This window comes from Trachurus japonicus, chromosome 6 (assembly GCF_045865225.1).
Source record: "Trachurus japonicus isolate A0001 chromosome 6, Traja_1.0".
NCBI lineage: Eukaryota > Metazoa > Chordata > Actinopteri > Carangiformes > Carangidae > Trachurus > Trachurus japonicus.
This window is the reverse complement of record NC_140912.1, coordinates 38,207,965-38,220,149: the sequence shown is the minus strand read 5'-3', so window position 1 is coordinate 38,220,149 and position 12,185 is coordinate 38,207,965. Positions and strand designations below refer to the sequence as shown.

Sequence of the window (12,185 nt, the reverse complement as noted above, 5' to 3'; positions counted from 1 at the left end):
GTTTCGAGGTTGACAAGCTATACTCACTAGATTGGTAGATTTAATTGAACCCTTTTTATTTCTCACCAGTTTGATCACTTTTCTGTTACCCGTCACCACAGGGATTGAGAAAGCTGCCTGAACTCCATAGGGCCCTGACTTTTCCTGGGAAAGAACATTCTTGATATCAGTATTGCAGCCTGGACCCGGCACATATCATTCAGATTCAATGATATGATGATTCAGAGGAAGTGGGGGGGCTCGGTGACTTTTGGTCGAGGGTTGTTTCTGACGTGGTGGAATGCGAGGGGGTGGACGATGTGGGGGGTTAATTGGGGAAAATATGAGACCCTGGCGTGGTGTTAGTTGGATTCCACTAGTGAGAAAGCTCTTCATCCTGTCAGGGAAATCCAGAAATGGGGAGTCAGGACTAGATGAAGAGAGTTGGGGGCTGGATGGGGTTCGGGGGGTTGAATGTTGGGAGTCTCCTGTTGGGGCCGGGGGAGACTCCCCCTTTGGGGCTTTTGGGGCTAAGGGAGACTCCTTGTGTTGTGTTGATGGGGCTGGTGGATGATCCACTTGTTGGGGTGCAGATGATGACGTTGTTGGGGCTGGTGGATGATCCACTTGTTGGGGTGCAGGTGATGACGTTGTTGGGGCTGGTGGATGATCCACTTGTTGGGGTGCAGATGATGACGTTGTTGGGGCTGGTGGATGATCCACTTGTTGGGGTGCAGGTGATGACGTTGTTGGGGCTGGTGGATAATCCAGTTGCTGGGGTGCAGATGATGACGTTGCAGGTTCTTTCTGAGTCTGCTGTCCTCCGTTGTCAATCCTTATCTCAGCGCCCTCACCAGAGTGCCGTCTTATCTGCTGTTTTGGATTGTTTTGTCTCTTGTCCTTGACAGGGACTGCTGGTGCCTGACGCAAAAAGTAAAAGATGTTGGCACTTAGCAGCTGTACTCCTGACTTGTTAAGGCTAAATCCATCTGCCTTAAAGAGGTGCCTGCGTTCCCAAAAGATGTTGAAATTGTCAATAAAGTTCAGTGATTGAGCAGTACATGTATCTTTAAGCCATCTGTTCAGCATCATCAGCCTGCTGAATCTCTCATCTCCTCGCCGAACTGTTGGCAGAGGTCCACTGAAAAACACCTCAGTATTCAAACACTGAACTTTGTTTATCAGTTCCATGAAGTCTCGTTTTAATAGCTCTGATTGTTGCTTCACAACATCAAGGGCTCCTGTGTGTATGATGAGCGATTTCAATGTTGGATGCTCAGCAACAATCTTCAGGATCTTTTTTGAAACATCAGACACCATGTCATTGGGAAAACACAGTACCTTGGTGTTGTTCTTGCTGCAAAAGCGTTTTATGTCATACACAGCTCCGTCACCCACTATCAGAGTTTGAGGCCCAGTGGTTAGCTCTCTTCGTAGCCCTTTAGCATCAGATTTAGCCTCATACCTTTCTCTGGTCCTGGGAGATGAGCCTTCTTTTGGGGAGTCTGGGTCCTGTGAAAGTGGAGCATATCTGTTCTCAAGTAGAATCCCTGTGTCTTGGGGCAGTTTGCTCGTAGCCTTGGTCCGTGGTTGTTTTCTCCGTGGTTTTGGGGTTGAGGAGACAGTCCTGTGTGATGGCAGTGCAGGCCACTCGGTGTCGTAATCCATCTCTGAGTGCTGGGTTCTGCCTGATAATCGTCTTCCCATGTTTGAGGGAGGTATTTTGTGGTGCTTTGGCTTAGCACCAAGAGAGTTCCAGGGAGGACTGTTTGATTTACTCCCATTTACACCTGGCTCCGGCCGTGCCTTGGTTGTGCCCGTTAGCCTTGTGTTAGCCTGCTCCCTTTCACTGTTTTGGAATATCGGCAGAGTAGTATCATTTCCATATTGTCCATTTACCTCCACGTTCACTTCGAGCCGATGCATTTTTGTTTCCAGTACTGCTATCTTCTGGAGCAGTTTGTGGTAGTCCTCCGTGGAAAAAGGAGGCATCTTGCTGCTAATTAGCTTCTGTTAGCTGAGCTCCTCAATCCCGGTCACGACAGTGCCGGGTTGTGCTGCTGATAAGCCACACTCTCAGGGTAAAACAGTTTAAAAAACAGTCGTAGCCTCCAGTAACTATCATAAATTAGGCTTCCAGTGATATGTAGGTATCCAGGAAAAAATACAAATAAATTTCAAAAGGAAAAGATTGCAATGGGAAAAAAAAGAGAGAGTGAAGCGGAGAGCAAAGGAGTGAAGCGTCTGCACTCAAGCAAAGCAGGAAGTAAGTTGTGTACACTCGGTACACAACAGCTCAATGTGTAACACTAACACCAACCACTGTGTGTATTATTTTTTCTTTTTTCTTTTTCTTCACAATTCTTTAATCAAACCTTGAACTAAACCCATAACAGTCCTTAAGTCAGCCTGTTCTGGTTAGACCAGATAACGCTGCGGCACTCTTACAGGCCTTCCACAGCGTGTTGTTGTCACAGGGCTGTTTGTACACACAGTATTGTCAGTCACCACTTTTGGACTCGGTGGTACAGTGGAACAGTCTGGAGTAGGACCAGGTGGATCAACACTTGGCAAAGTGTCTTGTTCCACATGACATGGGTACTCTGATGGAGTGTCAACAGTCCCTGGAAATGAAGTCTCTTTAGTTTTGAGCAAGTGTCTGCGATTCCTCCTGTACACTTGTCCACTTGGAGTTTTAACTATGTAGGATCTCGGCAGGTTGTGTTTCTTTATCACAGTGGCTGGTTCCCACTTGCTGCCTTGTCTGATCCTCACATTTTCACCATCTCGGAGATCAGACAGTGTCCTGGCGCCTTGGTCAAAGTATTGTTTCTGTCTCTGCTGTCTATTCACAAGGTCGCTCCTGGCATTTTTGTAGAGAGCTGGCTGCAACAATGTCTTTGTCACTGGTAACTTTGACTTGAGCCTTCTCCCCATGAGCATTTGAGCAGGTGAGAGACCAACCCCGCTCAGTGGTGTATTCCGGTACTCCAGCAGGGCGAAGTATGGGTCACCAGCGCTGTCCTGTGCTTTTCTCAGCAGGTTCTTGACCGTTTGGACAGCCCTCTCAACTTGCCCATTTGACTGCGGGAAAGTCGGACTGGAGGTGGTGTGTTTGAAACCCCACTCAGCGCTGAAGTCCACCATCTCCTGGCTCACCAGCTGTCTCCCATTGTCTGAGAATAACTCATCCGGCACACCATGCCTCGCAAATATAGACTTGAGTCCGATGATGATATGTTTGCTTGAGGTTCCATTCAGTTTGACAATCTCTGGAAACTTTGAAAAATAATCCACACACAGTAAAAACTCTGCATCATTGAAGTGAAACAAATCCACACCTATCTTTGACCATGCTCTCTCAGGCACTGGATGTGACATTAGTGGCTCTTTGGAATTATTGTTCTTGTGTGTGTTACATACAGCACAATGAGCCACAACTTCCTCTATCTGTTTGGCCATGCCCGGCCAGTACAGTACATCACGGGCTCTCTCCTTACACTTTACCATACCCATGTGTGACTCGTGGATTTTTCTGAGCATTTCACTTCTCAGTGTGTGTGGTACTACCAACCTTGAGTTCTTGAATATGAGTCCATCCACATAAGCCAGTTCTTCTCTAAATGTCCAGTACTGTTTGATTTTGTCTGGAAGTTGACTCTGTTTTTCTGGCCATCCTTTCTGAACTGCATTTGCGACCAGTCCCAACTCAACATCTTCTGCTGTTGCTTTTTTGAACTCCTGCAATTTTCCCTCTGTTACTGGGAGTTGGTGGTTGACACAGTTGACTTCCAGTTCTTCATCAAGGAGTTTCTCATTGTGTTCTTTCAGAAACACTCTGCTTAGAGCATCAGCGATATGCATCTCCTTGCCTGGTTTATACTTGACCTCAAGACTGTACTTTTGTAGCCTCATGAGCATTCTTTGCAGTCTGGCTGGGGCGCTGAGGAGTGATTTTTTGAATATCACTTCCAGTGGCTTATGATCACTTTCTACATGGACATGTCGTCCATATAGATATTGATGGAACTTCTCGCAGCCGAACACTATTGCAAGCAATTCTTTCTCGATTTGGGCATAACGTTTTTGACAGTCAGTTAATGCCCTGGAGCCATATGCTACTGGCTGCCCTTCTTGAAGTAGCACTGCTCCTAGGCCCTCAGAGCTTGCATCAACAGATAATGTAACTGGCTTGTCGACATCATAATACTTGAGTACTGGTGCTTGGCTGACGAGAAGTTTTAGTTTGTCAAAACTTTGTTGTTGTTCTGTCCCCCAGTGCCATTCCACGTTTCCGTCCAGCTTCCTCAGAGGGGCACTTATGTCCGAGAGGTTGGGGATGAACTTAGAGAGGTATTGTAGTAACCCAGTGAACCTCTGGAGCGCGGCTTTATCCTCTGGTGCAGGCATGTCTTGAATGGCTCTGATCTTTTCAGGATCAGGCTTGAGTCCCTGCTCACTGAGTACATGTCCAATGTAAGTGATTTCAGTCATTCTTATCTTACACTTACTTCTGTTCAGTTTCAGATTAATGCTTCGGAGGCGTTCCAGCAGTTGCCTCAAACGACGGTCATGCTGCTCTATGCTCTCTCCCCACACTAGGATGTCATCTATAACATTGACTACACCCTCTAGCCCTTCTAGGTGTCTGGCTATGCACCTCTGGAACACTTCAGGTGCTGATGATATACCAAATGGAAGTCTTCTAAATCGATATCTTCCAAATGGTGTGTTGAATGTACACAGGTGAGAGCTTTCTTCGTCTAGCTGGATTTGCCAAAATCCATGATTTGCATCCAAAACTGAAAAGAATTTGGCTTTTGGCATTTCAGCTACCACTTCTTCTATTGTGCGCAGTGGGTGATGTTCTCGTTTAATGGCAGTATTCAGATCTTGTGGGTCAATGCAGATCCGAACTTTGTTAGGTTTTGTTACAGTCACCATACTATTTACCCAATCTGTGGGTTCTGTTTGTTTGGTTATCACACCTAAGCTTTCCATTCTTTTCAGCTCTGTTTCAATTTTGTCTTTCAGCGCGACAGGCACTCTCCTGGGTGCATGAACAACTGGAGTGACTTCTGGATCTGTCTTAATGTGGTATACTCCCGGTACGCAGCCCAATCCAGTGAATAGATCTTCAAATTCACCAAGAATGTCACTCTCTGTTTTAAGCACATGCAGTCTCTTGACAAGACCCATTTCCTCACATGACTCTCCTCCCAGAATTGCAGGTGCCTTGTTCTTTATTACTTCAAACTCAACATCATAGTTTTTATCTTTGTACTGACATGTCAACATGATTTTTCCTTTAGCTTGAATACGGTGGCCTGCATAAGCAACAAGCTTGGAGTGAGATTTGCTCACCTTTTTGTCCATTCTCAGCTTTCTGAGGTCACTCATGGAAATGACGTTACAATCAGCTCCCGTATCCAGTCTGACTTTCAAAACGTTCTTGTTGACAATCAGATTTTCATGCCACTTTTCTTTCTTTGCATCCACAGTATTAATCTGCGAGACTGGGTGGTCATGTGTTTCTGCTTGGATTGAGCCAATAAAGAATTCTTGGTCATCTGCCTCTGCCTTGTTTATTTGTTGCACTTTATGGTTGTCTGTGTGTCTTCGTGAGTTGCACATTTTTGCATAATGATTTTTTCTATGGCAGGCTTTGCACACTTGTCCGTAGGCAGGGCACTTCCTCGGCTCATGCCTGTAGCCACATCTGGTGCAGTTTCCTTGATTTCTCATCTTTGTGCTCTGTGATGTAGCACCATTATCTTTCTTTTTATCATGTTGTTTTTGCTTGGTGACTTTATGAACAGGAATTTCAACCTCCTCATGTAGACTTTTGAGCTGACTCCGGCTTAACTCACTGGCTCTACAAATGTCTATTGCTTTGTGTAGCGTGAGGTCAGGTTCTCTCAGTAGTCGTCCTCTGACTTGATCATCCGTGATTCCACACACGATTCTATCCCGAATCAGTGAGTCGGTAAGATGCTCAAACTCACAGTCTCTTGCTTTACTCTTTAAATCAGTCACATATGCATCAACAGTTTCTGATTTTCCTTGCACTCGTGTGAAGAATAGGTGTCTCAAATATGTCACATTTTTCCTTGGCTCACAATGTCGGCGGAACAGCTCTTTCAACACGTCGTAATCATCGACGTCCTCATCGAAGTCAAACGTGTTAAATACCTTAATTGCTTCGTCCCCAGCCACATGCAGGAACGTGGCTCTTTTCACTGCGTCGGACTTTTCACCAATTCCGCTGGCGACAAGGAAAAGTTCAAATCTCTGGATCCAGACCCTCCAATTTTCCGCTAGATTTCCTTCTAGACTTAGTGAGGTCGGCGGTTTCATCTGCTCCATTTTCTTCCTTTTTCTTTCTTTCAGGTTTCACTCTGACACCATGTAATATATGAAGTGGACGAAGCCATGTTTTGTCAGTCTACCGCTGTCTTTATTCTGTGGTCTCAACACCAGCACAGTTAAACAATACAATACAGCTACAGTGCCACCTATGGACCAAACTGAGTATTACACTTATGGTACTCCAATACACTACATGAGTAAAGTGGTTTAACATTTATGACCAAAAAAAATCTTTTTTCACTCAAAAGTGAATTTCATTTCATGAGAATTGTGTTTAGACCAAAAGAGATGATTGTAAATGTGTTTGTAAATGACCTTTAATATGAGCATACTATTCTTATAAATGTGTTTTTATGTTTACTTATTGACATTCTTTAAGGCCAGGCTTTTATTTTTATACATAGACACAGTCGGCAAGCAAGGAAACGTCACTTCCGGTTAGGGCCGTGGAGGAAAACAAACCGCGTCCCCCATACACACTCATGCAAAAACGCGGCATTTTAAACCTTTGTCAAAGGCTTTTTCGCCGTCCTGTCTTAGTTTTAATCACATGTATATGCTGACAGAGAGCTATATTTTTAGAAACTCATCACGATCTGGGTCGATTGTTGTCCGTACATTTAAAAATATTAGGTATTTCACAGTCAGTCATATTTGTCTTCCCCCACGGCTCTGACGCTCTCTTAGTCGCCGCCGGCCGGCTCTAGACACTCGTAGACACTGCCTGAGTTATTGTGTATTATTTTGCACCGCAAATAAATTCAAAAACCACAACCTGAACTTTTATATCGGAACTTCGCTCATCTTCTCCAAACGTGTAACGCTCTGACCGGAAGTGAAGGTTGCCGACCCTGCTGACTCGGTGTAGGCTATGGCTGTGAAAACTTTATATTTTAAGATGTACGGACAGCAATCGACCCAGATCGTGATGAGTTTTCTAATATATAGCTCTTTGTCAGCACATACATGTGATTAAAACTAAGACAGGACGGCGAACAAGCGTTTGACAAAGGTTTAAAATGCCGCCTTTTTGCATGAGTGTGTATGGGGAAAACGGTTTGTTTTCCCCCACAGCCCTAACCGGAAGTGACGTTTCCTTGCTTGCCGACTGTGTCTATTAAGCAAACGGATATTTAGTGCTTTTATTTTGAAAGTGTCTCGCCGAGACCTCGTACACATCCGGTGCTTCGGACTTTACTGGCAGTAGGAAAAGTGTGTCTGCAAGGCTAAGAGTGTGTCTTCAATGCTAAAAGCAAGCAAAGTGTGTCTAACCCTCATGAAACGCCCTAGCACCTGGCTAATAAGGGGCACAAGGTTTGTTTTGTTACCATTTCATGCCATATTTATGTCCGGCTCAAGTTTGGTTGCCGTGGATATTTTCATGTGTGGAACGTATTGTGGTTAGCGGTAGCTACTATTAGCATCGGTCAAGTTGCCGTGTCGGTCTGTATTGAAGTGAGATGAAGCTATAAGCTAACTCATAGGTTGTTTTAGTAATGCAACAGGGTGTATTTTGTCTGTTTTATATAAGGTCTGCTAAGGTTAAAAACTGTTTAGTGGGTTAAAAACGAACGGTTAAAAATGCTAATGTCATGTTAATTATTGTTTTATATTGCACTCTATGGGAGGTTGTCTTTCAGTTAAAATGTGAATTTTCCTTCATGACTGTAACATCAATCGTAGCAGTTAAAATATAATTCATAGAGTAAAAATTGTGAGTCTACAATAAGTTTATTAGATAAAAGGAGAGTCAACTTACATGATTGTTATGTGATAAGGGCAGTTAAAGGGTAATTTCAAGTAAGAGTAAAGGTAACTGTATTTTGTTTTCTTCTTTTCATAGCTCTTACGGTGTGTTTACATTGAATACGGTCCAAGGAATAAAACATTGTGAACCATCAGTTTGAGAGTTCGACCATCATTTAGCCGGGGATGCTACAGTGTTTTATACATGGGTTGTGGTATCTATGAGCTACAACATGAGGTAGTAGGCTAAACGTAGGCCTAGTCCACACGAGCCCGTTTGTTTTTGAAACCGAAGTTTTGTTCCACGTCCACTCGAGTGGCGTAATAAAAATACTCCGTACACACGCAACCATGGAATCCGCTACCAAGTGACGCAGAGCACGTGTATGAGAGATAGAGAGAGAGAAACACTCTCAATCAAACAAGGTGGGGAATGAGAAACTGCGGCGCTACTATAGCCTATATATATATAAAAGTAGTTTGCTAATTTTAAAAACACACTGGCAGCAGCGCCCGCGGATCTGTACTGAGACGTGTCACGTGTGTTTCTGTAGTAAATGATGCTGTGTGGAAAACCAGCTGTGGTCTGTGATTGAGTTGCAGACGGGTGAGTTTGGAGGTGACAAGAGAATCGCCCTGGCCTGACGACCGTTTCGTTATATTTTTCTCATCAAAAAACTATACAAGTGGCATTTAGATGATGTTCTGCATAAAAAACAAGTGAAATAATAAAAATCCACTTTGTCACCTCCATTTTTGCGAGTTCACGTCAACTTCTGCAAACCGCTGCAAACAACCTCTGCAGCTGGCAGTGTTTACATCAGCACGTGTGCAGCTATGACGTAAACGAGAAAAACAATCGTGGTTGCCGTGTCCACACGCACCTGGTGAAACCAACCCCGGCCCAAAACCCCACCCTGGACTTCGGTTTCAAAAAACCACGGTTTCAGGGTTCCAAAAGCACGGTTGCATGTGGACAGGACATAGAACCGGGAACATATGTTCACGGTTTCAAAAATACCCGGGCTCGTGTGGACAAGGCCTTATCATGAAAGTGCACCATATACAGTACAGTACATGAGTAATAAACCCAAGCCAAGGTAGCTGTGGGGTACGTTCATCTATCTGGCCAAGGGTAAAAGTTGAGCCACCTATATCCTATACACTTAGTGAATGTATTTTGGCTGTATATGTCCATATTATTAAATCAAGATAACGAAGTATGTTCCTGAAAACAGGAAAAGTTGTTTATAGTGAGGCCAAACTTTACTTTCAAAGAAAAATCTCTGGGATTCTTCCCAAGATGCAGCGTAGTTTCAAAACTCCCCAAATCTCAGTAACTTGGCAGGAAGTCCCTGCAGTTTGTGTTCACCTGTAACCTGGACAGATGAAATATTAAGTAAAGGGGGAGGTAGGAGATGGATGGAAGGAAAGAAGGGGGGGTTGACCAATATACCCCAGTAAGACCACTTTTTTTGAACAAACAGTTATATTTACACTCAAATTTGTAGGGATGCAAAACATCCTAAAATATATGCAGATGAGTTAGCAACAAAACTATAATTGTCTTGATGTAGTGATCCTGAATACAAAAAGTGGCTCAGCTTACCTGGTAGTGGCCTCCCAGCCATACCTCGTTGTGACCGGCCATTCCCTTGACGGTGGCGTCCTCTTCTTCGGTGGTGACCGAGGCCAGGTGACCTCCCTGCCTTCTGCAGTAATACTGATTGACAGAGGAAGACAACAGGGACCTTTGTAGTTGTACAACTAAATAGATCTTGACTCACTTCACTTCTTGACTCTTCTTGTCTTTTACTCATATGTGAATGTAAAGCTCCTCTTCTTATGAACTGATGGTGACAGACTAAACTAAACTACCAACATATCATCACTATCCAGAGGCTTTAGGTGAAGACGATCGTTTCTGTTGTAGACTTTGATGAAGATAACACAGTCAATATGAGCTATGTGTTTGATGTTGACACTTTGTACAATTAAAGCAGATATCAGTGGAATGTTTTTGTTAATATAAGTCCTAAATAGTCCTATTTTCCGTCAGCAATCACTTACATGAAGTATTTCAGCCTAAACACGAGTCTCTCCGTCACTCTGCTCTGCTGTAACCCGAGGAGAAAATTTTCCTTGTGGGATACAAGTGTTATCCAATGAGGGGAGAGAACGGCATGAAGGGCTGTGTGTGCAGCCAAGGGATGCGCGTGAATGTGGTGACGTAGCACGAGGACCAATTGATGCCTGACAAGGGCGGGGGCTGCTAACTCATGGTGCGTTCAAGGAAACTCGTACTTTGTGTTTTTCCTTCCTGTGAAGTCATACCAGTTCGATCTGGTACGAGTTCACGGGTCGGAAGTTACGAGTGGCCGTTATAGGGAACTTTCACAGACAACAGGACGGTAAAAACACGAGCTACGGGTTACCTGGAACGCTATCAAGTCGTAGTTGTGACTTGAAGCTGTAACTTACGGTTTCAAAAGCCTGCCTTGAACACAGCATTAGCCGAAACGGCCGTGCCGATGATATCTGCTTTAATGATCGACTTATCAGAATGCTCAGTAACAACAGAGAGCAGTTAGAGCAGCAGTACCTTAGCATTGTTCCAGGAGTCGTACGTTTTGACAACCATGAAGCAGCGATTTGCGCCGCCCTGTTGCCAGGGAGGCACGCAATACTTCTTAGCTGCAAAGAGAAAGAGGAGGAAGAGAGAGTGAACTTTACTTAAACCGAAACACTCACTGTCCTTCAGACGACAATACTTCTGCTCTCATGTGCTACTGTACAGCCTCCTACAGCAGAAACATGTGGCTGAATGAACTCAGCATGTCTGAGAAAACATTGACATGACTCTTACCTTCAGGTGCTGCCACCTCTTCCTGAGCAGGCACAGCAGCCATTTGTTCCTCTGGGGGGTCGACTACTGCTACTGCTTCTGTGGATCAAATACATGAATGAATGCTGGTGTCAGAGACACTTCTTTACTGTCTGATCTGTTTCTGTATCACATCAATCCAACCCATGTAACACTGACCTGGAGCCTCCGGGTTGTCTTCAGCCGGAGCTGCAGAGAGAAACACAGTGCTGTCAGTACCAGTGGTAGAGATTACTCTCCTGTGTGGAAGTGTGAGTGTGAGATCTGACCTGCAGATGCAGCATAGAGGCAAAGAGCCAGGAGCAGGACAGTCTTCATGCTGAAGATCAACGATTGTTCTGTGGAGAAAGAAAAGATGTTGGTTAATGTAGAGAGAGAGAGAGAGCAGAGGCATCAGCTCCAGTGAAAGAAGAGAAACCAGCAGCAGCAGTCGTACCTGTCAGGTAGATGTGAGGAGGTTTGTTCAGGTATCAGCTGATGGTGCAGTGATGACAGGAGGCTGCTCTCTTCTTATATACACACCTCAACTCCTCTGAGTCACGGTCATGTTGCAATGTGGCGGCAGAAAGTGCTGATGTCTGCGAATGATATGTGGACGTGATTGAACTGGGCACATGAACATCTGATACTGAACTCTGACCTGTTTCCTCATTGACACAAATCACTTACTGGAAGACGTGATGTGAGTGTAGGTTAAAGGTCTAAAAGATGTGAAAGTATTGTGTGTGTGCGTCAGCTGTGGGTTCTTCACTTGTGTTTTACAGGTAGCATGAACAGTGGTGATGCCAGATCCAGCTGCACAAACAAATTATTATTATCATTATTATTTTTTGCCAGAGTCGGACTCGGACCAGTGCTAGTGTATCGGTCCATGTCGGGTCCGGGCTTCAACCACCGCGAGTCGGCCCTTTACAAGTTTGATGAGCAGGACCTCAGAGATTCAGTCAGTGCTGCGCTGATGACGGGCTAGTGCACCAATCAGAGAGTTATTTGAGTTCCTACACGACGAGCACCTAAGCAGTCACCGTCACTAATCAAGATAGGAATAATAGAGAATTGAAAAGAATAAAGAGAATAAATAAACAGCTTCCAGTCCAGGGCGGGCACAGCCCCCTAATGCACGCCCATGCCGCCCGTGTGTGCTGCATGTTGTATGATGTCATTGAGATTTCCAGAATGAGCATAGACGGTATTAAAAAAAATACTG

General features: G+C 44.6%; 1 protein-coding gene and 1 long non-coding RNA gene across 2 annotated transcripts; both read right to left on the bottom strand.

The window, feature by feature from the left end:
- Positions 1-409: 409 nt before the first annotated feature.
- LOC146986669 (uncharacterized) lies at positions 410-2,131 on the bottom strand. Its single transcript, XM_085780421.1, has 2 exons — positions 677-2,131; positions 410-542 (listed from the first exon to the last, which is right to left on the bottom strand). The coding sequence occupies exons 1-2, from the start codon at positions 1,969-1,971 to the stop codon at positions 410-412; spliced, it is 1,428 nt and encodes a 475-aa protein (XP_085636547.1). The 5' UTR covers positions 1,972-2,131.
- Positions 2,132-10,957: 8,826 nt separating this feature from the next.
- On the bottom strand, positions 10,958-11,465 carry LOC146986668 (uncharacterized). The gene is made up of 4 exons (XR_015036082.1): positions 11,415-11,465; positions 11,248-11,316; positions 11,138-11,167; positions 10,958-11,038 (listed from the first exon to the last, which is right to left on the bottom strand). It is a non-coding gene; the product is annotated as an uncharacterized LOC146986668 (long non-coding RNA).
- Between the last annotated feature and the right edge of the window lie 720 nt (positions 11,466-12,185).

Excerpts from the sequence above, each read along its gene's own strand:
- LOC146986669 (XM_085780421.1), bottom strand. The coding sequence starts at position 1,971 with ATGCCTCCTTTTTCCACGGAGGACTACCACAAACTGCTCCAGAAGATA. Across the intron at positions 543-676 it reads CATCCACCAGCCCCAACAAC|CCCCATCAACACAACACAAG; the intron begins GTCATCATCTGC and ends ATCATCCACCAG.